Source organism: Orycteropus afer, unplaced genomic scaffold (genome assembly GCF_000298275.1).
Source record: "Orycteropus afer afer isolate SDZICR_OR568_19922 unplaced genomic scaffold, OryAfe1.0 scaffold00196, whole genome shotgun sequence".
Taxonomy (NCBI): domain Eukaryota; kingdom Metazoa; phylum Chordata; class Mammalia; order Tubulidentata; family Orycteropodidae; genus Orycteropus; species Orycteropus afer.
This window is the reverse complement of record NW_006921783.1, coordinates 6,153,449-6,178,999: the sequence shown is the minus strand read 5'-3', so window position 1 is coordinate 6,178,999 and position 25,551 is coordinate 6,153,449. Positions and strand designations below refer to the sequence as shown.

The following is a 25,551-nucleotide window of genomic DNA, read 5'->3' as shown; positions in this document are numbered from 1 at the left end:
GGGACAGTTCTAATCTGTCCTATAGGGTCACTATGAGTCAGAATCAACTCAATAGTAGTGGGTTTGGTTTGGTTTGGTTATATATGCATACATGCATATATGTATGTACACATGCATGTATATGTGTATATGATATACATATTTATATATGTGTGTTTGTGTGTATGGAGTCCCTGTTGTTGTTATTATGTGCCCTCGAGTCGGGCCCGACTCATAGCGACCCCTCCTTAGGTTTCCGAGGCAGTATCACTACAGAAGTAGATTGCCCAACCTTCTTTCCGAGGAGTGGCTGGTGGGTTTGAGCCTCCAGCCTTCTAGTTAGCAGTCAAGTGCCTTAGGAGCTCCTTGGAGTCCCTAGGTGGTGCAAATGATTAATGCACTCAGCTGCTAACTGAAAGGCTGGGGGTTTGAATCCACCCAGAAGCACCTTCCAAGAAAGGACTGATGATCTATCGGTGAAAAATCCACCAGTGAAAACCCTATGGAGCACAATCATACTCTGACATACAGGGAGTAGCCATGACTCAGAGTCAACTTGACAGCAACTGCTTTCGGAGGTCTATCTTTTTATCTATCTAGACATACTGAACCCACTGCCATCGAATCGATTCTGACCCACAGAGACCCTAAAGTACAAAAAAGAACCGTCTCATAGGGTTCCCAATGCTGTAAATCTTTACAGAAGCAGATTGCCTCATCTCTCTCTCAGGAAGGAGCTGGTGGGTTTAAACCACTGACCTTTTGGTTAGCAGCCGAATGCTTTAACCACTGTGCCACCAGACATATCTAGACATAGATAAAACAAATTAATTGAATCTCAGTGAAGGGTATGTGGGTGTATTCTTGCAAATTTGTGTAGGCTTGGAATTTTGCAAATTAAAGGTAGAAACAAAAAGCATGCATTTTACCATTAGACTTGATGAATTTAAATCTTATTTGTACCATCCTCTTTTTTTTTTTCTTTTTCCTTTTCCTGTGTGCCTTTGGGCAAATAATTTCTTTCTCTTGCCAAAGGTTTTCTCAATATAAAAGGGCTAATAACAGTACCCTTCCCGTAGGGTTGTGAGTATGGAAAATTATGCTGAATGTGAGGGCCTGAGCCAATGCCTGACACATGGACACTGAATGCTCCATTAATGCTAGCTATAATCATTACTATACAAGGGTTACCTGTACCCTCAATATATGTTTGTAGGAAGGGCCACATATGTGGACAAGTTCAAGTATTACCTGTACTGGTGCAGTCATGGAAAAACCACAAAATATCTTCATCTCCTCATTTTAAAGAACTGAGGAGTTTTGGGATTGCCATTATATCCCATTCCTGGGGCACAGATGGTGGTAGAGCAACCCACTGGAGATAAGGTATAGGGTGGGCTAGGGTGGGAGGGAAGCAGAGGGGTGGAAGGGCAGGCTGAGGTCTGAGGCACGGAGTGAGATAAACTCCTGGAGACCTGGGAGTGGGGAGACAGTGACTGTTGGTTCCCCATGGACAGGCTAAATCACTAGTTACTTTTCTTCCTCTGTCCTGCCCATGCCCTCTTTTCAGGGAGCTTTTGTTTCCAGCCCTGCTTACTGGCAGAACGACAGCGCCCCCAGTTCTAGGGTGGACACTAGACATGTGCAAGCCCTGCACATGCTTAACGCTCATGGGGGAAGGAGAGTTCCTGGAGAGGAAATCAAACCAGAAGCCAGCTTTGCAATTACATTGTGCTTTTTAATGGGAAGCTGATTTCTCATGTTTGTCAGTCATCTCTTCCCAGTGAGGTGCTGAGATGGGAACCTTGGCCCTGATGCATTCCCATTGGAGCCCAGTTTTCTTCCCTTCTTGCTTTTGGAGGTACACTGGCTTCTTTCCAGGCTGCAGAGCCATGGCCAGGCTGAGCCTCGAGGAACCAGTAGCTCAGAGCCTAGAGACTGCCCATTCACAGGGCAGAGTTTCAGTAGCTCTTTGAGGCTTTAGTTGCTCAGAGTTTTAGTAGTTCTTCAAGCCCCCAGGGAGGCTTTTGTAACTGCTGCCTTGTGGTTGAATCCTCGCTTTCCAAGGAGGGGTGGGAATAGAGGAGTGCGCGGCGCGCGCACGTGTGTGTGTGTGTGTGTGTGTGTGTGTGTGTGTGTGTGTGAGACAGCCTCCCAAGCTGGTTAGGACAAGGGCAAGCAGCAAGAGGAAAATTTGCACAAGCTTAATAGGTTCAAGGCGCCCTTCATCCTAGCTCATCTCTAAAGAGTTGATGTACTCCCGCACCCATTTCTTCTGTGGGTTGGCGCACACTTGGCGGTTCTTTCGGGTGACAAAGCTGTGGAGAAAGAGAGAAAGAGAAAAGGGGTGAGACCTGGTCAGACCTGGGGCAACCACGTTTTGGAGGTGAGGTGGATTGAGGCGTAAGGGGAGATGATGGTGGTGCTGGTATCTTGGAGCTCCATTAGCTTTGTGGCCTCTAAGGAAAGGACATTTCCTCTCCTGTAAAGTCAAAGGGCTCCAAGCCAGAAGCAGATTTGTATGCTTTTAACCTCTATACAAAGAGATGTCGTCTGGAAAGCTAAACCGGTCTAGAGGTATGGAGCCTGAAGGGCCCAAAGTTGAGCTGATCAGCCACTAGCCAGAAAACAGCATTCCATCTATTCCAGACCCTGTGCCTGAGGGCTCGAGGAAGAGGATGAAGTCTGTGTCCTCTAGGGCCTGAGTCATGGCTGAGTGAGAGATGAAAAGTGGCTAGAAAAAAAACTTGTGATTTAGCTTCAGATAACACAGTGCCTGGCACAGAGTAGACAATAAGTGGTTACATGAGTACATCCACGCATGCAGAGATGGATGAACATGGAAAGGACATGAACTTGAGTCTTGATTTCATCACTTACTCATTCAGTGACTTTAGGAAAATCACTTAGAGCCTCTGAGTCTATTTGTTTACCTCTAAAATGTGCATAGAAATAATTCCTACACATTTTTGTGAAGCTCAAATGAGACAATATGTGAAGGAGTTTGAAAAATACCATAATGTGGTGGTGGTATTAGATTCCTGGACAACACGTGGTTTGGTGTGGGTCAGAGTGACATGAGACCACAGCAACTGCACTGGACAGCATGGCGCCGAGGCGTTGAGGGCCCTGAGATGTTGGCAGTGTTAAAGCACTTGAACCAGTTAACCAGCAGGTGGAGGCATATGAGAATGAGACGAGGCCAGTGATGGTGCAGTGGTGGCATTTTGCCTGTCGTGTGGGAGGCCCAAGTTCGATTCCCAGCTGATGTCTCTCATGTGCAGACATCGTCCCTCTGTCAGTGGAGGCTGGCATGTTGCTGTGATGCTGAACAGGTTTCAGTGGAGCTTCCAGGCTAAGGCCAGGAAGAAAGCCTTGGCATTTTACTTCTGAAAATCAGCCAGTGAAAATGCTGTGGATCACAGTGGTCCACTTCATGATTGATCATGAAGATGGCCCAGAACCAGGTGTGTTTCTGTTTTGTTGTGTGTGGGGTCACCACAAGATGGGGCTTACTCAGTGGCAGCTGACAACATGAGAGCCAGAGCTGCTGGTGGCGATGGTGCAAACTGAAGGTGTCAAAGGCTGGGAGTCCCGGGGATCAGTGTAGCTGCCTGCCTGACCAGTCTGCTGGTTTGATCTGGGGGAGACCTTGGGCCTGGGTAGAGGTACTGCCAATTACCATATTACTCAGGAGTATCCAGAAGTACCCAGAGGTCAGCCCTGAGGTAAAGACTACTTGACCTTTCTCATTTTGACTTCTCCTTTAGGATGTTCTCCTGCATATTCCTGAGCCCAAATGTTTCCAGGCCAAGTGAAGGCATAGATCGCCTGGTGAGAAGGGGGATTCCTTGCTTCTCTTTGGGCTCTGTCCTGGATAACATTTGCTCACAGAGAAGCAGGTTTTTTTTTTAAGCCACTTGATTTTCTTGCTTTCTCCCACACTTCTGTGTTGAGAAAGGGAGGAGAAGGGGTGTTCTGGGTTCTCATGCCCCCTAGTGTTTGTTCTCTTATTTGGGGGAAGATGGGGAGGGAGCTTCAGGAGTCCTGGTGGTGCAGTGGTTAAGTGCTCAGTTGCTAACCAAAAGATCAGTGGTTTGAATCCACTGTCCACTCTGCGGGAGAAAGATGTAGTCATTTTCTTCCTAGGAAACTCTGTGGGCAGTTCTATTCTGTTCTGTAGGGTTGCTATGAGATTCAATTTGGAGGGTACTTCTGGCCCAGACCCTGCCATTGCTCAGCCAGGTGTCACATAGGAAATCCTTCCAGACTCACTGTCCTTTCCTTGGTTGCCTTGTCTGTGGCCTGGAAGTCAAAAGGCCAGGAAACCAACATCTGGGGTGACTGTTGCTCAGACCTGCATTTCTGCCTCCTCCTGCAGAGTGTGATACCAGAGAACAGCCTGTGCTTGCAGTCTTCTCCGCTCCTGGTTTCGGCCCCTTTGCTTTCCTGACTTTCTTCTCTGCTGCTCAGGCTCTTTGGGAGCCTTTACCTTCACCTGTCCCTTAAGAGTGTTGCCACCCTTTCATCTTCTCTGTCTTTTCCTACTTTCCAGCCTTGGGCCTGACATAAAATAGTGCTTGATGAATATTTATTGAGTAAGAGAATGGTTGGACTCTAAGTTTTACCTGCCACTTCTGTGTATATAATAATACATTTAGATAACGCAGATGCTGGTGAGTTAGCACTTACTGGGCACCTGCTGTGTGCCAGGCAATATTCTAAGCATGTTATTATTCTGTGCTCAGTAAAGGAAATAACTCCTATTCACCCCATTTAACACATGAGAAAATTGAGGCTCAGAGAGGTTACATGACTATCCCAAGCTCATGCAGTTACCAAGTGGCAGAGCTGGTATTCAGTATAGGCAGACTAGTGTCAGAGCCAGTACCCACTAAGACCACTCTGTTGCCTCTCTTTTATTGGAAGACCCCTTAGCACTAGAAGAGAGTGTTGCATCTCTAGCCCTTCCTTAGTTATCACACTCCCTGCTGGGCATTTCTGCTGGGTTGACTTGTTGGTCCCTCAGGCTCAAACGGACCCAAACCACACACGGTTCTCTTAACTCTTGAAATAGCTCATTATCTAGACTTACAGGGCTCTGGCCTTGTCTAGTGTCTGGGCTGAAACCCCAGCCTCACCCTCATCCCCTCTTATATTCTCTCAATTCAGCGCACTGCCATGGCTTGCTCATTCCACCTCTGGTTTCTCACCCCTCTCTCTCTTTTCCTTCAGGCACTGTTTGGCCCCAAATACCACTCATGTGGATAAAGACCACAGTCTCCAAACTGGAGCCCAATTTTCTAGGCTTTTCCTGTTTCAGTTCATTTCATACCTGACTGCTCAAATGCTTTTGCTTCCTTGTCCTGACACTCAAGGCTCTTCTCAGATAGGTCCGGCCTCTCTGCCTCATCTCTCAGCCTTCCCTTCACAGACGCTGCACAAACCAAAACTGAGTCCTGGAAGCATTCCCTCTGCCTGGCACACCCAGCTCCTCAGGCTTTTCTCGGCCGGTCCAAGTCTTACCTTGGCTGGCACTTCTTGCAACCAACCTGCACCCAAATCCCCTCTCCTAACCCCTGAAACTGCATGCTGTTCTCCCCCTCAGGCTGCATGGCACTCTAGGCTTTGTTGCCTCGGTCTTCTCCCTCTAATAGGCCCCATAGCAGCAGGGATGGTGGTTTGTTCATCTCTACCTATGCACCATGGATGTGCAGTGAAGGATATTTTTCTTCTGAAAAATGTTTGTTTTCAGAATTAAAATGAATAGTGCTAAATATTTATTAGGAGCTCTGGTAGCATAGTGCCTAAGATACTTGACTGCTAACCAGTAACCAGAAGGCTGGTGGTTCAAACCCACCAGCCACTTTTTGGAAGGAAGACTGGGCAATCTACTTCCATAGAGATACCACCCCGGAAACCCAAGGAGGGGTCGCTATGAGTCGGGGCCGACTCGACGGCACATAACAAGAACAACAAAATATTTATTGTGACTGGAGGGATTCATCAGAACCCAAGTCTGACTCTGAATCTTGTAACTTTGCCAGGGTCGTGATAACTTTTGGGTGAACACATTTAGCTCTCATAATGAAACTCATGATGGCCCCATTGACATTCTCTATCACCTTCAATTTCCTAGGCAAAGGTCACTAAAGACCATGCTTTAGTAGAAAGAGAAGGTTCCAGAGACAGACTCTAGCTTCACTTACTGTGTAACCCTGGGCAAGTCACCAGAGCTTTCTGAGCCTCAGTTTTCTTACCTGAAGCATGGAGAGAATGATGCATTTGCACCAGGTATGGGAGTTGGAGATAATGCACACAAGACATGTCACACAGCGTGGGCACCTGCCCTGCCTAAACTCAAAACTCACCGCCATTAAGTTGTTTCTGACTCATAGCAACCCCTCCTTGGGCTTCCGTGGCAGTATCTCTACAGAAGTAGATTGCCCAGTCCTCCTTCTGAGGAGTGGCTGGTGGGTTTGAACCACCAGCCTTCTGGTTAGCAGTCAAATGCCTTAGGCACTATGTCACCAGAGTTCCTATAAGATTATTACGTTTTTCCAAATGTAAGTATTATATTTTTCCAAATGTATTAGTTTACATATTTAAAAGAATCATTTGTTTCTCCAATCAATAAATTTTTTTAAAAAATTATATTGTTATTATTTTTTGATCCTTTGAATGACCCCTGACCTCTCCTCCCTAGTTCCTCTGAGATTGCAGGTGGATTTGATTAGGTCTGGAGGGCTCCATGGGGTTGAGACTCACACGACTGCTGGGTTGGTGCACTTGCCACTGGTGTAGAAATACTCCTGGACGTGGGCGCGGGGCAGTGCGCGGGAGATGTAGGCAAAGCAGCAGGGCGTGGTGTCCGAGGCATCTGAAAGGAAGAAAGAGGGAGACCCCTTGGTTCACTGCCAGCGCACACTGGGCACCGTGTGGAGTGCTTTCTATGCTTTACCTTGAATGAACTGGTATCCATCCCCATTTGGCAGAAACTGAGGCTTAGAGAGTCACTTGGCCATGGACACACAGTGACAGAGTGGGAATTCAAACACAGGACTGAGGGATCTCCGCTCCTCTCATCTAATCACTGAGCCCAGCTTGGCTTGTTTCCTCTACACCATAACTTCCTGTCCTTGGCTGTCAGGACATGCTAGGCCTCCTGGCTCACCCTGGACCCTCTGCCCTCATCCTTGCCCTCCCAGGATCCTTAATGGATTCAGAACTTGGGTTCTTTGGAACCTGGGGTGGCTGGGTGGAGGGAGAGTTTCTGAAACTCAGAATCTGTAGCTCATCCAGACTCCTAAGAAGGACCTGAGGATGCACACTGCACTCTGGGTGCCTCTGGCTGAGTCACAGCAAGAAGGGATCTGACAGAGAAGGAGGACCATTTTGTCCATTCATTAATTCAAGATAACATTGGGAAGTATGAGTTGCCACTTACTAGCAGGACAGTGGTGCTTAAATGCCAGATAGAGCTGGATTTGAATACTAGTTCTCCTACTTCCTGACTGTGATCTTGGGCTAGTTACTTACCCTCTCTGAGACTCTGTTTTCCCATCTGTAAGTCAAGGACGACTACTCAAAAAAGTTATTAAATAAGATAATACATTTAAAGCAGTCAGCACAATACCTGACACATAAAACCGAAAAACTAAACTTGTTGCTGTCAGGTCAATTTTGACTCATGGCAATCCTATAGGACAGAGTAGAACTGCCCCATAGGGTTTTCAAGCCAACGATCTTTATTACATTTATTATAAATGTATATTATTATCATAAATTTATTATAAAGCAGATTATTACATTGTTCTGTAGAGCAGCTGGTGGGTTTGAACCTCCAATATTTCAGTTAGCAGCCGAGTATTTTAACCACTGGGCTACCAGGGTTCCTTACCTGACACATAGTAGGTATTTAGTAATCATTAACTATTTTTATCCTCTCACAGCCTCAGTTTTTCCATCTATGAAATGGGGGAGTATATGACTTCATCCCAAGAGAGATTTCGGTTAAGTGCTCAGAAGCTTCTTAGAAACTTCTTAGGCATGAGTCAGTTGTGTTTCGAGGTCAGCTTGAGTTGTCCCTGCCTGCTAATACCACCAGCAACAGTCCACACTCAGTGAGCACCTCTGGGCTCTGGGGGTAGACTTTGAAGACACAGAAAAGTTGATCAGGGGTTTCTGCCATGAAGGGACTTAGAGACCTCTCAGGGACAATTAGACACCCAGCTACAACAATACATAAGAATGTAAAAAACCGAATTCAGACAGTAAATGCAGAAGTTGAAAAGAGAGTGAGGTCAGTGATAGAGAGGTGGGGAGGACATTCTGGGCAGAGGGGCTGGCTCTGGGGGCTGCAGTGGCCAGGACCTGGACTTACATGGAGAGGCAGATGCAGGGGTGCAGAGGATGGTGACAGCAAGGACAGTGAGGGCGACTGCAGAGACCTTCATGGTGCCTGTAGGCAGAGGCTGGGTAGACTGCACGTGCTGTCTCAGAATCCTCTGTGAGCCCTGCTAACACTAGCCCTTTATAGGGAGTTGGGGGCCAGTGGAGGGGCCGCCCCAAGGGGAGTTTCCAAAGCAACAGCCAATCATTAGCTGATATCATAAGAGAAATTGCACAAAATGGAAAAGAAAACTGAAATAGCCACCGGAAATTCAATTTTCCCTCTCCTCCTTACCACCCTCCCTTCCAGGGTGAGCTCACCAGTTTTTCTTTGCCAGCCCAAGTACTGAGGGTGGAAAACTGCTTCCTCTACTGACATCCTGGGCTTCACCTTCTGGCCTGGGGAGCTCCCCAGAAAGCAGGAAGTGCCTTCCTCGGGCAAGAGGTGGGGTAAGGAGGACAAGATCAGAAGCCACTGACTGGGTCTTTACTTAGTTCCTTCCAAAGTCCTTGCTCATGCCTTACATCTCTCATCTCCCCTCTCTCATCCATGGAAGGATGCCATGTACAAGGTGTTTTATTAAGAATGGGAAGTCCTTGCAATGTAGACCTCAAAGGAGGTGGATCCCAACTAGGCATTGGGCTTGTCACCAGATAAAAGCTGGAGTGATTTCTCTTGGGATAGTTTCTTCCTTTCATCTTGGCCACAGGGTCATTCCCATTTACTTGCTGAGTGAATTTTGGGAACATTCCTTAACATCTTTGAGCTTCCATTTCCTTGGAAATGGGATACTTGGTACAGGCTTGTTTGAAGCAGATAAAATAATGTGTATACATAATAACTGCTGTTTACTGAGGGTCTCCTTCTGTGCCAGGCACTGCTCTAGGGCTTTGCAGGTGTCGATTCATTTAATCCTCAAAACAACCCAGCAAGACAGGTACTATTGTCCCTATTCTACAAATGAAGTAACTCAATAAGTGCTGGATCCCCATCCCAGGTCTCTTCGGGCACAAAAATGACAAACTGTGAAATCTGCAAAGGATTTCAGGGATTGGATCATTTATCCCACGTTGTCCAGTTACCGGGGAGGAAACCAAACTCAGCAGAAGTAACTTGTCTGAGAATATGTAGTAAATGAATGGCAGAGTTGGGATCAGAACCTGGTTCCCTGGCTCTCACTTGAGTGTTCTGTCCACTCAGCACTGTTTACTATTAAAGGGTTCATGGTTGGGGACATCCATGGTGTGGTCTTGACTGGATCAAGGTCCTTACTCCATTCCAAACAATTGGGTGAATCTTCATCAATTCCTGTTTGGATAATTGGCTCAGGTAGATTAGGAAGACCTTGTCTCCCTTCTTCCTTACAACGGCTCTCAGGCAGAACAGGAAATGAGCCTCAGAAAAAGTTACTAACACCCCTCAGGACAGGTGGGATTTGAACCCAGATGCTTCCACTGACCCACATCAGTAAGGCAGCTGACAGCTATTGGGCTCTTCGCCGGTTCTGAGTGCTGTTCTAAACTCTTCACAAGACTCCTCATTCCCTCTCCACAACACATTCACCAAGCCAATTAACGGTAGAAACACAGTTCTGCAGAGCACGGCCATCTTGTTTCATGAAACAAATTGCGAGCACTTTAGAAACACTCATGCATCCACACAAATAAAATATGCCAATTTAAATTGTTCCCTTCAAATAGCACCCTCAAGTTTAACTTAAGTTACCCCACATGTGGGTGGTTGTGTAGCCTGGTGATTAAGAGCAGAGGTTTTTGAGTTAGATCTGGGTTTGAATCCTATTTCTCCTATTTGTTGCCCAGGTGGATTGGTCAAGTTGCTTAATGTCCCTGGTCTCAGTTTCCTCCTCTATAAATTAGGGATAAAAATTGTATCCCCTCCTACAGTTCTTGAGACAATTAAGTCCTCATAAATGTATTCATGCTTGTAAAGCTCTTAGTACAATGCCTAACACATGTGAAGTGCTTAATAACATTAGCTATGACTGTGTTATTATTAAGAGTTAAAAACCAACCAACCCCAAAACTGCAATCTCCTTAAGATACTTTAGACTTTTCAGCATTCTAGACCAGACTCCCAACCCACTGATATGGATTAGTGAACTGCATTACAAAGAGTATTTTTCAACTAATGGCTCAGTTTAAAGGCTTAGAGGGGCTTCAGTGACTTGCATAAGGTCACACAACCTGAAGTGGTAGAACGCAAAATTGAACCCAAGTCTGTCTGACTCTAGACTTTCTGTCACACTGCACTGTTTCTTGCTAAGGCCCCATTTTTCCATGGTGAGCTGCTATTGTTTCCTTTCCCTGATCTCAGTTTCCTTCTCTAAGGAAGAAAGAAAAGTATTTTCCTGGGCTCCAGCTATGCTGAGTCAGGATGCTAGCTAAGGACAGAGGCAAGGAAACCCACAGATGGACCTGTACAATTCTTATCTTTAATCCTGGTAAACCTTTCAGGTGTGTCTGTGTATAAGTGGCGGTGGTGATGGGGAGGTGGGGGATTAAGGTGGTGGGGCTGCTGAGTGGGAATAGGGAATGGGTATGTCAGAAGTATTTTTCTTCCCTTTTGCTGGTTCTAGTGGTTTGTGGGGAGTGGAGAAGGAAGAACTCAATTTTAATTACATTTCTGTCACTACTTCCTCCTGTGCAAAATCGAGCCACCTTTAAGTTACATTCTGGCTCTAATATACTGATGCTATGAGAAAATCAAAGAGCCTGTGTCAACAGGGTGGCACCTGACACAGGGTAGGTGTTCAATGAATGGCAACTGTCATTATTATTCACGCAGCACTTTCTGTTCCTGACAACAGGACTAGGAACACCTGCCTGCCTGACCCTTCATGCTGGTGGTTGAGAGGACCAAGGGAGTGATGGCTGTGGGGTGCTTAGGAGACTGAAAGGTGAGACACGAGCATCGTGGAGCTGTCTCTGCCCTCCCTGTCTCCACAGCATGGGTGCCACCCAATCATTCCATGTTCACTCTACAAATCTTCAGTGAGAAAGCTGTGAGCCAGGCACTGGGGACACATGTTGAACAAGGCAAAGACCCTGCCCTCGGGAGCTTATGTTTGGGATGGTATGGAGATAGACAATAAATAAGTAAATACAGATTATTATTTTTCTTCTAAATTTTATTATTTTTCTTCTAAATTTTATTTTTTTTCTTGTTGTTGAGGATATATACAGCAAAACATACACCAGTTTGGCAGTTCCTTTCTTTCTTTCTTTTTAATGCATTTTATTGAAATATAATTTATGTACAGTGAAATACACACAACTAAAGTGACATGGGTCAATGCTTTTTTTTTTTTTGCAGTGTTCCCTCTTCTCCCCTCCCACCCTTGGCAACCAACAAAGAAAGTTTCCCTCCATATATAAACCTTTTCTTGACCCTCCACAGCAATGAACTAATACTATATTTGTCTTTCTGTGATTGATTTTTTCATTCAACATAATGTCCTCCAAGTTCATCTGTATTATCCGATGTTTTTCAGACTCTACATTATTCTTTAGCACTGCATAGCATTCCATTATGTGTATGTACCATAGTTTGGTCATCCACTCTTCTGCTATAAATCTTAGAGATAAGTCCCTTGCCAGATATGTAACTATTGGCAAATATGAATTTGTTGCTGTCATTTTTGTTATGTGCTTTTTCTTGGTGTCGATTTCTTTGTTCCATATAATTTTCTGTGCTGAGCTTGTTTTGTTTATGAATCGTGTTATCACTTCCCTAATTGCTATTGTTTTAGTATTTGCTGAATATTTATGCTGGTCCTCTTTTTTGATGTGAAGGTTTATAATTTTTCTTTGAGGTTACCCTGTGATTTATAGTTTTCTTCCCAAGTTTAGAACAGTCCATTCTATCTTGTAGTTGTCTTGACTTCCCTACCATCTACAAGTTCTGTAATGACACAATTTTTTCCCTCTTTTTGGTTTGTAATTGTCCTCATTTGTCAATTGATGTCCCTGGTTCCCTGTTTACAATCTTGTAGGCTTATTTACTTTGGATACTTCCATAGCTGGGGTGGTTTCTGGGTTATATCATCATGTGTGTCAATGGTCAGTTATTGTAGGCTGTTGTTGCTTCTCTGTCCAAAGGACTCCCTTTATCATCTCTTGTAAGGTTGGTCTGGTTTTAACAAATGCCCTTAATTTCTGCTTATCTGGAAATGTCCTGATTTCACCTTTATATTTGAGGGACAATTTTGCTGGGTACATAATTCTTGGTTGGAAATTTTCCTCTTTCAGTGTTTTATATATACAATCCCATTGTCTTCTCGCCTGCATGGTTTCTGCCAAGAAATCCGAGCTTAGTCTTATTGGTTGCCCCTGTAGGTAACTTTTCATTTTTCCCATACTGCTCTCATGCTTCTTTCTTTGTGTTTGGTTTTGGTGAGTTTGATGATGATATGTCTGGGTGATTTTCTTTTGGGGTCTATCCTGTTTGGAGTTTGTTGGACTTCCTGAATGGATATATTCTCATTTTTCATCATACCAGGAAAATTCTCTTCCAACAAATATTCGACAATTTTCTCTGTGGTTTTTATTTGTCACTTCCTGTTCTGGAATTCCGATGATATGTAGGTTATTCCTTTGAACCTTAGGCTTTCTTAATTTTGTTTTGATCTTTTTTCTGATCGATCTCTTTCCAAAGAAGTGTTCAGGTATTTGCCTTCAATCTCCCTAATTCTGTCTTCCATTGATTCAATTCTGCTCCTTTGCCTGTTCAATGTCTTATCTATTTCTGAAAACTTAGTATTAATCTTCTGTATTTCTGTGTGCAGATTTTGTATCATTTCTAATTTTTCATTTATTTTGTAATTTTGTTTTTGTATTGTCTTTCAGAATTGTTCTAGGGTTTTCTCTGTGTTTTCCTTGATCTGTCTCTCAATTCATTGAAGATACCTAACTATAATTCTTTAGAATTCCTCATCAGGGCATTCTAATGCTGCATCTTCCTCAGGGATGTGTTTTGGGTCTGTATCCTTGTCCCTTGTTTTTCCTGCTTTATCTTGCTTCTTCATGTGGACTGTGATGCTCTGTTGTCTCCGAGGCATTGTGATGTTTTTGTGTTTATATTTAATTGGTGATTGTATGTTGGAATGACGTGCCCATGGTTTTCATTTTCTTTGTTTTGTTTGTATGTTATCTACACAAGCAGAGTACTGTGCTGTGCTCCTGCATTTGCTGGTTGACAACACTTACATACTCACCATCTGTCTCCTTTCCTGTTGTCAGCCTCTCATATGTCCCTGCCGACCTTGGCAAAAGGAGCCTATTCTTAGGTCCCTGAAATCCAAATGAGAATGCCATCACTTTAAAATCCAAAATGGTTGCCACTTACAAAGATTCAAAATGGCTGTGCCCTTGGTCACTTTAAATATCCAAAATGGCTACTGTGTGTAAACAATCATAATGGCTGAGCCTCCAGACAGCAGAAAGTCAACAGCTCAGGTTGTCTCCCTATTTGCTGTTTCCCTTCCTAATCATAGGCCACCAGTGCAGTCGTCCCTGCAGCCCTTGGTGACCAGGGCTGATTTTTACATCAATTCTCAGGTCCTAACACCACTTGGAAATATTCAGGCTGTTGGTCCTGTCAGAGTAGCTGACAGTCCACTGCTCCGACATCTCTGTACTCACTGTTTTCCTTCAGATTTTTCCACTAGTTGGTGCCTAATCCACTTCTGTATAGTTCCTTTCAAAGCTCAGGATTCCATGATTATCTTCTGTATGTCTGTCAATTGGTTTTTCTTTTCTTTGTTGAAGAGGGTCTGCGTTGCTGGTCTGCCTATTCCTCCATCTTACCAGAAATCCAATTTGGCAGTTTCTACATGTACACTTTAGTGACACTGATTACGTTTATTGAGTTGTTCAACCATCCACACCCTCCTTTTTCTGAGTTGTTCCTCCTTCATTAACGTAAACACATTTCCCCCTAAGGTTCCTGTATAATCTTTGGAGTTGCTGTTGTCAATTTAATCCCATATACAAAGTTCTTAAAAGAAATCTTTTATATGAGTTAAGCTAAATTATTATTCAGTTTTATGATGGCTAAGGGGATAATTTTGTTTAAGGTTTAAAGATTATCTCAGGGTAATAGTTTTAGGGGTTCATCCATCCTCCACGGCTCTAGAAAGTCTAGAGTCCATGAGAATTTGAAATTCTGTTCTGCATTTTCCCTCTTTTGATCTGGATTCTTCTGTGGAATATTTGATCAAAATATTCAGTACTGGTAGCCGGGCATCCAATTCTTTTGGTCTCATGGCAAAGGAGGCAATTGTTCATGGAGGCAATTAGCCACACTTTCCATATCCTCCTCCTATTCCTGCCTCTCCTTCTTCTGTTGCTTTAAGTAGAGACTAAGTGTTGTGCCTTGGATGGCCGCTTGCAAGCTTTTGAGACTCCAGATACTACACAAAGAACTAGGAGGTAGAACAGAAGCACTAAACACATTATTAGGTCAATTAACTTGGAAGTCCCATGGAAAAAATATGTTGTTAGGTGCCATTTAGTTCTGACTCATAGTGACACTATGTAAACAAAACAAACTCTGCCCAGTCCTGCGCCATCCTCACAATCATTGCTATATTTGAGTCCATTGTTATAGCCACTGTGTCAATCCATCTTATTGAGGGTCTTCCTCTTTTTTGTTGACCCTCTACTTTATCAAGCTTGTCGTCCTACTCCAGGGACTGATCCCTCTTGGTTACATGTCCAAAGTACATGAGACAAAGTCTCACCATCCTTACTTCTAAGGAGCATTCTGGCTGTACTTCTTCTAAGACAGATTTGTTTGTTCTCGGAGTCCATGATATATTCAATATTCTTTGTCAACACCATAATTCAAAAGCATCAATTCTTCTTTGGTTTTCCTTACTCATTGTTCAGCTTTCACATGCATATGAAGCGACTGAATATACCATAGCTTGGGTCAAGCACACCTTAGTCCTCAAAATGACATCTTTGCTTTTTAACACTTTAAAGAAGTCTTTTGCAGTTGATTTACCCATGCAGTATGTCATTTGATTTCTTGACTGCTGCTTCCATGGGTGTTGATTGTGGATCTGAATAAAATGAAATCCTTGACAACTTCAATAAAATGTAAAGCATAGACTATTTTATTGTAATCATCTTTTCATTGGTCTTATCTTAGCTCCCTGAACACAGTGACAATGTCCTATGATTTTTTTTTTTTTCTATTCTTTTTTTTTGTGTTCTCCCCCTATTTTCCAGCAAATATCTTAGAGTGATAGATGCTAAATCAATGCTGGTGTAGTCTTAATACATCTATGGCTCTTGGTTAAGCACCAGACTCTCTAAAGTTGGACTTCTAGGTTCAGAACCCAGCTCTGTTACTTACTAATGCTGACCTTGAGCAAGCTGCTTACTTTCTCTGGGACTAAGTTTCCTCATCTGTAGAATGACAGGTTGGACCCAACCTCTTTTGGGCAATGGAGCCCTTTAAGAATCTAATGAAATCTGTGAACACGCTCCACAAACATGAAGAGACACACAGACACACACGTATACTTTTGCAGATGAGGGGTTCATGGATTGGCGGCTCATCTAGAGTTCATGGACCTGGTCTTGCTAGCCCTCATAGCTCTTGCATCCTTTCTCTTAGCATATATCTTGCTAAAGCCAGACACTGCTGCCCCCACCAACCCAGCTTAGTTCAGCCCAGTCCAACCCCTCCCCTCCTGGCCCAGTCTTTGTCTTTCCTTCTTTCATTTACTCTGTTAAGCTAGGCTGGCTGCCAGTCCACTCTCAGTGTTTTGTGACATTAGGAAACCAAACACAAGGCAGAGAAAGTGAAACCTCATTCCATCTGGGCTCCAAAGCTTTGCTCAGACCTGGAGTTCCCCCCATCCCCCACAATCACGTGGCTGCTTTTTAAAAAATGCCTAAAGCAGGGAAAGTCCATTCATCCTCTAGCCATTCCAGTCTGAGCCCCCAATAGAAGTTTGAGGGAGTGTTAGTTCCCTTGGATAAGCCTTAGTGTTCCCCATCTGCAGACTGGAGCCTTGCTCCCTGGTGGCTCCCCTCCTCCTCCGCCTGTGCTTACAAGTTTCAATATTTCCCACCCCAGACAGTGAGCTTCTGCTCGGCCTTCTTTGTTTCTAAAGGGCCTTGCTTGGGGTAGATGCTCCATTTGTGCTGGGTGGAGGATCTGCAGGAAGAACACTGCAGACGTGTAAGCCGAGCCTTCCAGCAGGCTCAGGGGGCTTGTCCGTGCACAGGCGGTATTCCAGCCCCTATCCAGAGCTGGTTCCACTACCTTCTGCCCTTGCCTTTTGGTCCAGTTCTGGGTGGTTCTTTCAATGTCATTATTCCAGTCTATCCCTTCCATTTTACCACCTTATGTGTATTTCACTATGTCAGGGGTACTAACTGACGGTAACAATTACTCTCATCGTTCAACCACATCCAGGCCAGAAGTCTGCTGCTTGAACTCCTCCCACTCTTCTCGCCTTCACCACACGGGACCATGGCTGTGCACCCCCACTTGTTTTTTGCAGCTGGAAACCACATGTGGCGTGTTTATTGATTGGAGCTGTGCTCACCCACCCCGGGTTACTGAGCAGTCCACCACGAGGTGCCTTGGGGGATGGGTGGTTGTGGGAGTAAGGCCAATATTCTCCCAATATTGCTGGGTAACAGATGATTTTAGACCCTAGTCCTCCTGACACTTTGAAGTCTGTCTTTTTTTTTTTTTTTTTAAATTTTCATCTGCATGTTTGTTGGAGGCTTCCCCTTTCTTTCTGAACACCCCTTACCTCTTGAAATTTCCCATCCCCTCCTCGGGAACTCATGTTGCCAGAGCACTTCCCCTCACTATCCCCAACACTGCAGTCCCCAGGGGGAAGCCTGGTGAAGTGGCACAAACTTGGGGTTGAAATATCATCATTCACCCTCTGTATGTCTTTGGGCAAGTGTGATGGCTAGTTTTTTGTATCAACCTGGCTAGGCTATGGTTCCCAGTGGTTTGGCCAAACACTAGACTAGTTACTATTCCATAATGCAATCTAATGCAGTGTGATGTAACCTTCCATAACATAATCTAATGTGATAAAATCAATCAATTAGTTAAAAGGGGAATTTCCTTAGGGTATGGGCTGCCTCCAGGAGCTCTGGTAGCATAGTGCCTAAGGCACTTGACTGCTAACCAGAAGGCTGGCGCTTCAAACCCACCAGCCACTCCTCGGAAGGAAGGTTGGGCATTCCTACTTCCGTAGTGATACTGCCTCGGAAACCCAAGGAGGGGTCGCTATGAGTCGGGGCTGACTCGATGGCAAATAACAACAACAACAACATGGGCTGCCTCCAGACCATAAGTAGATATTTGACAGAACTCTCTCTTCACTCTGTACTCTTCCCACTGCCTGATGTAAACCTGATGTAGAAGTCTCTAGCATGCCACCTGACCTACAGATTTTGGACTTGCCAGCCCCCCATAGTCCCGTAAGCCAATCAGTCCTTTGAAGTAAATCTCCCTCTCTATATATACATACATGTATGTTCTGTTTGTCAAGAGCACCCTGACTAAGACAGGCAAATTACTAACTATTCTATTCTACACCTTGGTTTCCTTTCTGGAAATAGGGCTAAGGACACTTAGCTCCTAGTGCACACCTCAGGGATTGAAATGGGCAGCCAGCAAGTAGAGACTTGGAAAGATTCCTTCCAATCTTTCCTCCACATGTTCAGGGTCCAGCAGATCTTCCATACCTAATCCAAAACCAAACTCACTGCCACTGAGTTGATTCCAACTCATAGTGACCCCCATATGGTTTCCAAGGCTGTAAATCTTTTTTCTCCTGTAAGTGGCTGGTGGATTCAAACCTCTGACATTTTGGTTCGCAGCCCAGTGCCTTAACCACAGCACCATCAGAGCTCATTTCCCTCCTAACAACAGGTGTGAACCTCAGCTAAGTGCTAGAAGTCATGGGGACAGGAAGTTGATGATGATTTTCCATTAGCTGTCAGGCACTGTGCAGGACAATTAGGCATCTTTCACTTACTAGGAGAAAAGCATGGAAAGTGGTGATGACTCAGGCCAGCTCTGAGCTCTCCTGCCCTCCATGAGCAGACTTCAGAGACTCAGCCCCCTTTTCTGGCCTTCTCTGGTTGTCCCCAGCTACTCAGATCACAGGTTGTCCTTCTCTCAGAGCCTGGCCTTGGGGTGAGACGTGATCTCTCCTCCCTTCCTGACTATCTCCACAGGTCAGCACACAAAACTTTTTTCAAAGGTTTCACAGACCCACTGAAAAAGGAAATGACAAAAGTTTCAGAATCTTACAGGACTCTTTCGGTTGTGGTGAGTTATGTCCCTTCTTGGGAAGCTCTTGGCTTCTGGCCCATGGCCTCCATTCACAGGGATGGGAGTCCCCAGGCTCTTGCTTCTTCTTTATAGGGCTTCCCCTGCCCCCTACACCACTGCCCCCTCAGCCCCCAGCACTTAGGTCTGCAGGGCATCCATGCTAGAACTATAGGGTCAGTAAGGTCCCCAAGGCAGTTCCATTTTTGAGGACCTCCAGTTTGGTCAAGGAAGTCCCCTTGGGGAATTTCCTCAAAATGAGATTCGGAAATTCTGCACCTTATTAGTCATTCCCTCATAAAGGCAGTTTTGGGGGATGAAATGAACAAGGGAGTAGGAATCAGGAGACTTGAATTCTAGTCCCAGCTCAGCTCCAAACCTAGTAGTGAGATTTTAGCAAACCACTTGCCCTTTGTGGGTCTCAGCTTCCTTATCTGGGCAATGGGCATTTGACAATATGATTGCTGAGACCCTTCTTTGTTAAAAGATACCAAAAAAAAAAAAAAAAAAAAAGTCTGTGGATCCCTAATTTCAGGGAGTAATAAAAAAGTAAAGAATTTCTGCTTACTGAAGTGAGATTTGATGTAGGTGTCCTGTTGTCCCTGAAATCAGTTCACATGACTTCCTACAGTAAATGCTCTCTTCTTCACTCCTGCTCATCCATTCTCTGACCTACTCAACGTTACTCACTCCTTTACCTTTCTGTCCTTCCATCCATCCACCCACCCATCCACTCACCCATCCACCTACCCATCCATTCATTCATCTACTCATTCATCTCTACATCTGTATCAGTTAAAATTCTTTGTTTGTAAGTGCACAAAACAACCTTGGCCACCTTAAGCAGGAAGCTAATGTTTTGGGGGTAATGTTGAGTAGCTCATGGAATGGATGGTGCATTGGAGAACTTGGTCTGGAAAAAGACAGCTGAACAACCAGAGATACTCTGAGCGTTTGGGCAGCAGAAACTTCTCAACAGCTTGATCAGGTTACCACTGTTGAAATGAATGTAACCAGTTTTCCTGTCCTCACTTTACTGTGTCCCAGGAGAGGGAGTATGACCAGCCAAACTTGTGTCATGTGATTCCTTCTTGGCTAGGAGAAGATAGAGCTTCTGATTTGTAGTACTCCTGGACTGCATGCCTGGGGAGAGGTAATTCCACAAAAGAATGTCAAGGTGATGTTTGGAAGGGAGAATGGATGCTGTGTAGAAAAATAAAAACAAAAAGCAAACAGATAAATGAATGAAATCAATATGCACCCATCCACTCACCTAGCCATCCATGCCCCCATCCTTCCAGTCATCCATTCTCTCCACCAACCAAGCAACATAGTGGGGCTGAGCAACCATTATATTATGAGGATCATACCAGGCACTTAGGGTCCAGTGCAAGGCCACCCAGCAGAAACATCCCAAAGGTCTTCTCATAAAGGAGGGATCTATGGAACTGAAATAAAGATGAGGATCCAAGGAAAGGGATTCATGTACATCCATGTATTGGAGGGTCCCACACAGCATTGTGGATGTGGGTAGATAAGGGATAGTTTGTGTGGATTTTTTATACATTCAGTAGATTGGGAAAGGATTGTTGTTGTTGTTATGTGCCATCGAGTCAAACCTGACTCATAGCAACCCCTCCTTGGGTTTCCGAGGCAGTATCACTATGGAAGTAGATTGCCACATCTTCCTTCCGAGGAGTGGCTAATGGGTTTGAACCGCCAGCCTTCTGGTTAGCAGTCAAGTGCCTTAGGCACTAAGCTACCAGAGCTCCCTGGGAAAGGGATTAGGCACCAGGAAACCTGGATCTGCTTGCAGGGTCTGCCTCTCTAGCAGTAAATAAGTCAGACATTTTTTGCCTTATCTGTAAAATAGAAGAGTAGGCAGAAGAATCCCTGTCTTGTCCAGCTCAGAGAGCTGCTGGGGAGGTGAGATGAGTGTGAAGATCCTTTCCAAATACAAAGAAAGAAAACAGTTTTCACCACGGTACTTCTGTCTCCACAGTGGCTAATGACCCCCATGGGTCATGTGTTACTCCTTCACTGCCTGTCACCCAGTGGTTGCCACGGAGAGGGATTGTTGAGATTTTCAGTTCCTTAGGGTGGTAAATGAATGTTCAGGGAAATCACTGCCACCCATCTTGGAGAAGTGAAAAGTTATGACTCTGTGGACCCTAAGTAGGCTGGAAATAGCAGCTGGGTGAGTGTGTATGTGTGGGGGAAGCTGGCCCTGCTTTCATGTGTGTGGGAATGAAATGATCGGAGGAAGCTCTAAACTCTGTGGACCATCTAACTATTTTCATCCCACAATGGGAAGAAGCTGAGATCTCCAAGTTGTGGCCAACTCAACACAGGAGATCACAGCTAAGATCAGAAAGTGAAACATATAGTATCTGGAGGAAATAACCCCGGATTTAAAGGCCCTAGAATGTGACCCTGGGTGAGGCATATCAATTCTCTGAGCCTCAATTTTCTCATCTGCGAAATGGGTGACTTGCCTAAAGGGAGAAGCCAGTTAGTGGGGCTGATCATCTTTTTCTTTTCTTTTAATTTTAATTGTGATTTGGGTGAAAATTTACAGAGCAAATTCACTTTCCATACAGCAGTTCACATATACTTTGTTTCATGACATTGACCACAATTTACCACAATGCAATAGCTCCCCTCCCACTTCCTCCAGATAGTTACTTCTTCCCTGTGTCTACCCCTCCATGCACTCCTGCCCCCTGAGCTGTCTCCCCGTGTATAAGTAGCCCTTCTTTCTCCCATGATTGTTCTCTCCAAGGAGTGTATCTACCTCAGGTAAATGTTCAACTCATATGTCTATCGTTTGTTTGACTGGAAGCCACAGGTATGTGTTCAATTCCAGACCTGAAGGGCAGCTAGGGGCCATAGTCTCAGTGGTTCCACCAGGCTCTATCAGACCAGCAAATCTGGTCCCTTTTTTTTTTTTTTTTTTGCTTGCTCATCTTTTTAACTTGTCTTAGGATGAGTCAGGATTGACTCGATGACACACAACAACAGGATAATTGCCTGGGCCAGGCATGGGCCTGCCAGTCTGCTCCTCAGCTGTCCCTTGCAGTGAAAAGATCTTTTCCTCATTTAAAAAGCCCTCCTTGTGCTGCTTTCATTGTTGGTGGGGCTATATATACATGATCGCAATCTCTATGGTGGGCAGGTTGGGACAATCTATTAACATTTTAGACGCATAAATTGTGTTTACAAAACACTAGCAAACGCATACTTAAAGGAATTTATCTTAAAGATATATTTACACATGTACAAGATGCTATATGTAAGATATGGTTTGTAATTATGAAGATTAGAGATGCACTAACTGTCCATCAAAAGGGGATTGATTAAATAACTCAAGTACTTCCATACAATGGGGTATCAAGCAGCTACATAAGAAATGAGGCAGTTTCCTACATGCAGATGGGAATGGTCTCCAAGATCCACTAGAAAGAAGCCAACAAGCTTACACAGTGTGCTACCTTGTGTGTGAAAAGAGCAAAAGTAGATTCATCTCTGCTGGTAAGTGCATTGGCTCTTTTTTGGAGGCTTCATAAAGAACTGGTGACAGTGGCTACCTTAGGAAGGGTAGTGGGAGGCCTGGGGACAAGGGTGGGAGAGAGCCCTCCTTTGCACTGCATCGTATCAGTAGAATTTTGCATCATGTGCACATAGGATCTATCTATAAAAAGTCATCTGGCAGCAGGTCGCCAAGGTAAGAGAGAGAAGCTCATGGATTTTGAGTCCCTGTCTTGGAACTTCCCTTCCCCAGTTCTTTTTTTACCCCTGAGACCAGTTTTAGGGCTAAGTCCTCCCAGTTGAGGTTGTCTGAGACATGATGACTCACACCTGCCCCAGCCCATCACCGGATCACACTTTGCCACAAACACACCACCTTACATGCCTTCCTTCAAAAGAAAAGGACTGACATTTCATGCTGGGGCAAGAGGGCTGGATACTGATCTCCCCACCAAGGGGTGGAAACAACACAGGCGGTGGTGTGGCACCAGCTTTGCTTCGAATCCCTATTCAACCTGCAAGAGCTCCAGCGACTGCCATGATCTCATGGGATGGTTTCCTCCTCTGTAAAATGGGCTGACGATCACTCAACTCAGGGGTGATCGGGAAGTGAGATGATGTCATTGTGTGTCATGAAGCAGGGAGGACACAGTAGTGGCTGGAAGTGGACTCGGTGCAGGCACACTGATGGCCCCTCTGTGTTTGGAGGGCACAGCACAGTGGTGGCTGTTGAGCAGATGGTCTGGGGTTTGCATCTGCCTCTCTGTAGCCCTGAGGTCTAGAGACAGCGTGGTCAGCCCCAGAGAGACGGCAGGAAGGAAGTCAGCCTCGGGGTCTGTAGTGAGAGTGAGTGAGGTCAGTCCCTGGGAACTGTTTGTACAAAGGGACTTGCCACTGGGGTCTGTAGTGGGGGACTCTCTGGTGAGGGAAGAGACTGACTTGGCAAGGAGCAGAAGCCCTGAAGGCTACTCCCTGAGGATGGGGAGTCAGACCAGTAGGGACCTTGGGGACAGCTTCCCCCAGTGTCATGGGTTTCTGTCTCCTGGCACTCCAGCCTTTCCTGCCACATGACAGTCGGTCCTGAAACAGGCTTGCCTCCCAACTGCAGACTCCCAGCTCTTTCTCCCAGAGGGACAGTGGTGGCGAGCACGGGCTTTTAGAGGAAGGCAGACAGAGTTTGTGTTCTTGCTTGACTCTGTGTTCACTCAGTGGCTCTGTTGTTTAACTTTGCTGAGCCCGGTTTATTTGTGAAATGGATCATAGTACTGCCTAACTGATTACTGAGAGAATTCAAACCACTATCTGTAGGAAGCATTACAAAAATGATGTTTTAGTAAAGCTGGCTATGTAATGAAGGCAAAATTCTTCTAAGGGAGGGAACTCCTCTTTGGCTTAGAAGGAAAATGCCCTAGAGGGCATGTTTGATTGTAAAAAGAGGAACCCCCCACCCCAGCCCTGCCTCCTATCACCTTGTTATGGTCATTAGCTGCTGCTGAGTTGGCCCCCTACTCATGGTGACCCCACGCACAATGGAACAAAACACTGCCTGCGCCTGGGCCAGCCCCTAGAGTGGCTGAGGACCAAACTATTATGATCCACAGGGGTTTCACTGGCTGGTTTTTAGAAATAGATCGCCAGCCCTTTCTCCCTAGTCTGTCTTAGTCTAGAAGCTTCACTGAAAGCTGTTCAGCATCATAGCAACACGCAAACTTCCATCGACAGACAGATGGTAGCTTTGCAGGAGGTGCATTGACCAGGAACCAGACCCCGGATGTCCTGCACAGAGGTGGAGAATTCTACCATTGAACCACTGCCGCCCCTTGGAAAAACCAAAACACCGAACTCACTGCCATCGAGTAGATTCTGACTCATAGCGACCCCCATTGGGTTTCCAAGGCTATAAATCTTCACAAAAGCAGATCACCCCATCTTTCTTCTGAGGAGTGGCTGGTAGGTTTGATCCACTGACCTTTTGGTTAGCAGCCAAATTGTCTTAATCACAACACCATCAGAGCTCCTTTTACCACTGTCCCTAGAGAGGAACTTTGCGGGGTGAGGGGTTGCTACGAACTGGAATCAAATCGATGGCAATGAGTTTGGTTTGGTTCTAGAGAGGGCTAAACCATTCTGCATAAGAAAGAGATAGGAACTAGGAGATGAGGCAGTCTGCTTCCATAAAGCTTTACGGCCTTGGGAACTTGACTGGACACTTCTGCTCTGTTGCTTTGAGTCAGAAGTGGCTCGATGGCAGTGGGTTTGGTTTGGTTTGCGGTCACTGTGCCAGATGATGGGAAGAGGAATGGGGAGGTAAGGCAGAAGTGGGGTGATGTGTGGGAGTCCTAGAAACACAGTAGACCAAATCCTGGGGAGAAAATCAAGCCAGGGAGAAATGGGTTCCTTCTGTCAGGGAACAGCCAATGGATTTTGTAGGGTGGTAATGGCGAGTATCCAATTTCAAGTTCTCACCTGAATTATGCCTGCTGCATTCAGTACCTATCCCATACAAAAGACTCTAGTGAGAAGCTGTTATACCCAGTAACCTTATATCAGCAGTGTTTGGGGGAAATGAAGGAATGAGGGCCCAGACCCATGGCGGGTGAAGCACATGGGAAAAATAGAGAATTCAGTGGAAGCTGAACAGGACGTAATAAACAAGACAGAAATAGTCAGCTCTCCTTGAGGGCACAGAGCAGGGACTCTCCTGACTACTTGCTGTATCTACGTATGGGGTATGGATCAAAGTTTTAGGTATTCTGGTGAGGTTCCCTCCAGCTGACCCCAAAGCAGAGGCTGCAAAGTGGATAGCTTAAAAATGACAGAGATGTGACTCAGGCCCATGGGAATCGGGTGAGGCCAAAGCAGCGAGTGAAGGACTATGGGGCCTGGCCACATCGTGAGAACAGACCACAAGTTCTACCAGCTGTGGCATTGTGGCGGCCAGCGAGGGTCCAGAGTCCAGGTGAGATGAGCCACACCTCAAGGCGACATTAACTGAACCAGCAGAGTGAGGACCACACCCTCTACTCCCAGTCAGGGACACAGGCTCCTGCATCCTGACGCCATCAAGGGAGGTAAGAAACAGCCCTGGAGAGGAGTTTGAACTTTGTGTGCATCGGCCGTGAATGTAAATACCCGGAACTGCTTTGTTCCTCAGGAGATGGTTCCCTGAATTAGCAGTTTAAATGTTTCTGCCACCAACGGTGGGAATTGATGTTCTAGTGTGAGATCAGTTACTGAAAATAAAACAGCAACTTTTTTTTGTGTGTGTGTGTGTGTGTGTGTATCTAAGTTGTGATCTAAATTGGCTGAAGAAC

General features: G+C 45.3%; 1 protein-coding gene across 1 annotated transcript; it reads right to left on the bottom strand.

The window, feature by feature from the left end:
- Positions 1-2,209: 2,209 nt before the first annotated feature.
- Positions 2,210-8,444, bottom strand: CCL5 (C-C motif chemokine ligand 5). The gene is made up of 3 exons (XM_007947910.1): positions 8,363-8,444; positions 6,748-6,859; positions 2,210-2,297 (listed from the first exon to the last, which is right to left on the bottom strand). Exons 1-3 carry the CDS (start codon positions 8,433-8,435, stop codon positions 2,210-2,212), a joined length of 273 nt encoding a protein of 90 aa, XP_007946101.1. The 5' UTR covers positions 8,436-8,444.
- Positions 8,445-25,551: the final 17,107 nt, after the last annotated feature.

What these genes read in the sequence shown, in the direction of transcription:
- CCL5 (XM_007947910.1), bottom strand. Translation starts at nt 8,435, where the DNA reads ATGAAGGTCTCTGCAGTCGCCCTCACTGTCCTTGCTGTCACCATCCTC. An exon ending in CCCTGCATCTGCCTCTCCAT is followed by an intron (nt 6,860 to 8,362) that starts GTAAGTCCAGGT and finishes TCTTCCTTTCAG; the next exon opens with ATGCCTCGGACACCACGCCC. An exon ending in TGCACCAACCCAGCAGTCGT is followed by an intron (nt 2,298 to 6,747) that starts GTGAGTCTCAAC and finishes CTTTCTCCACAG; the next exon opens with CTTTGTCACCCGAAAGAACC.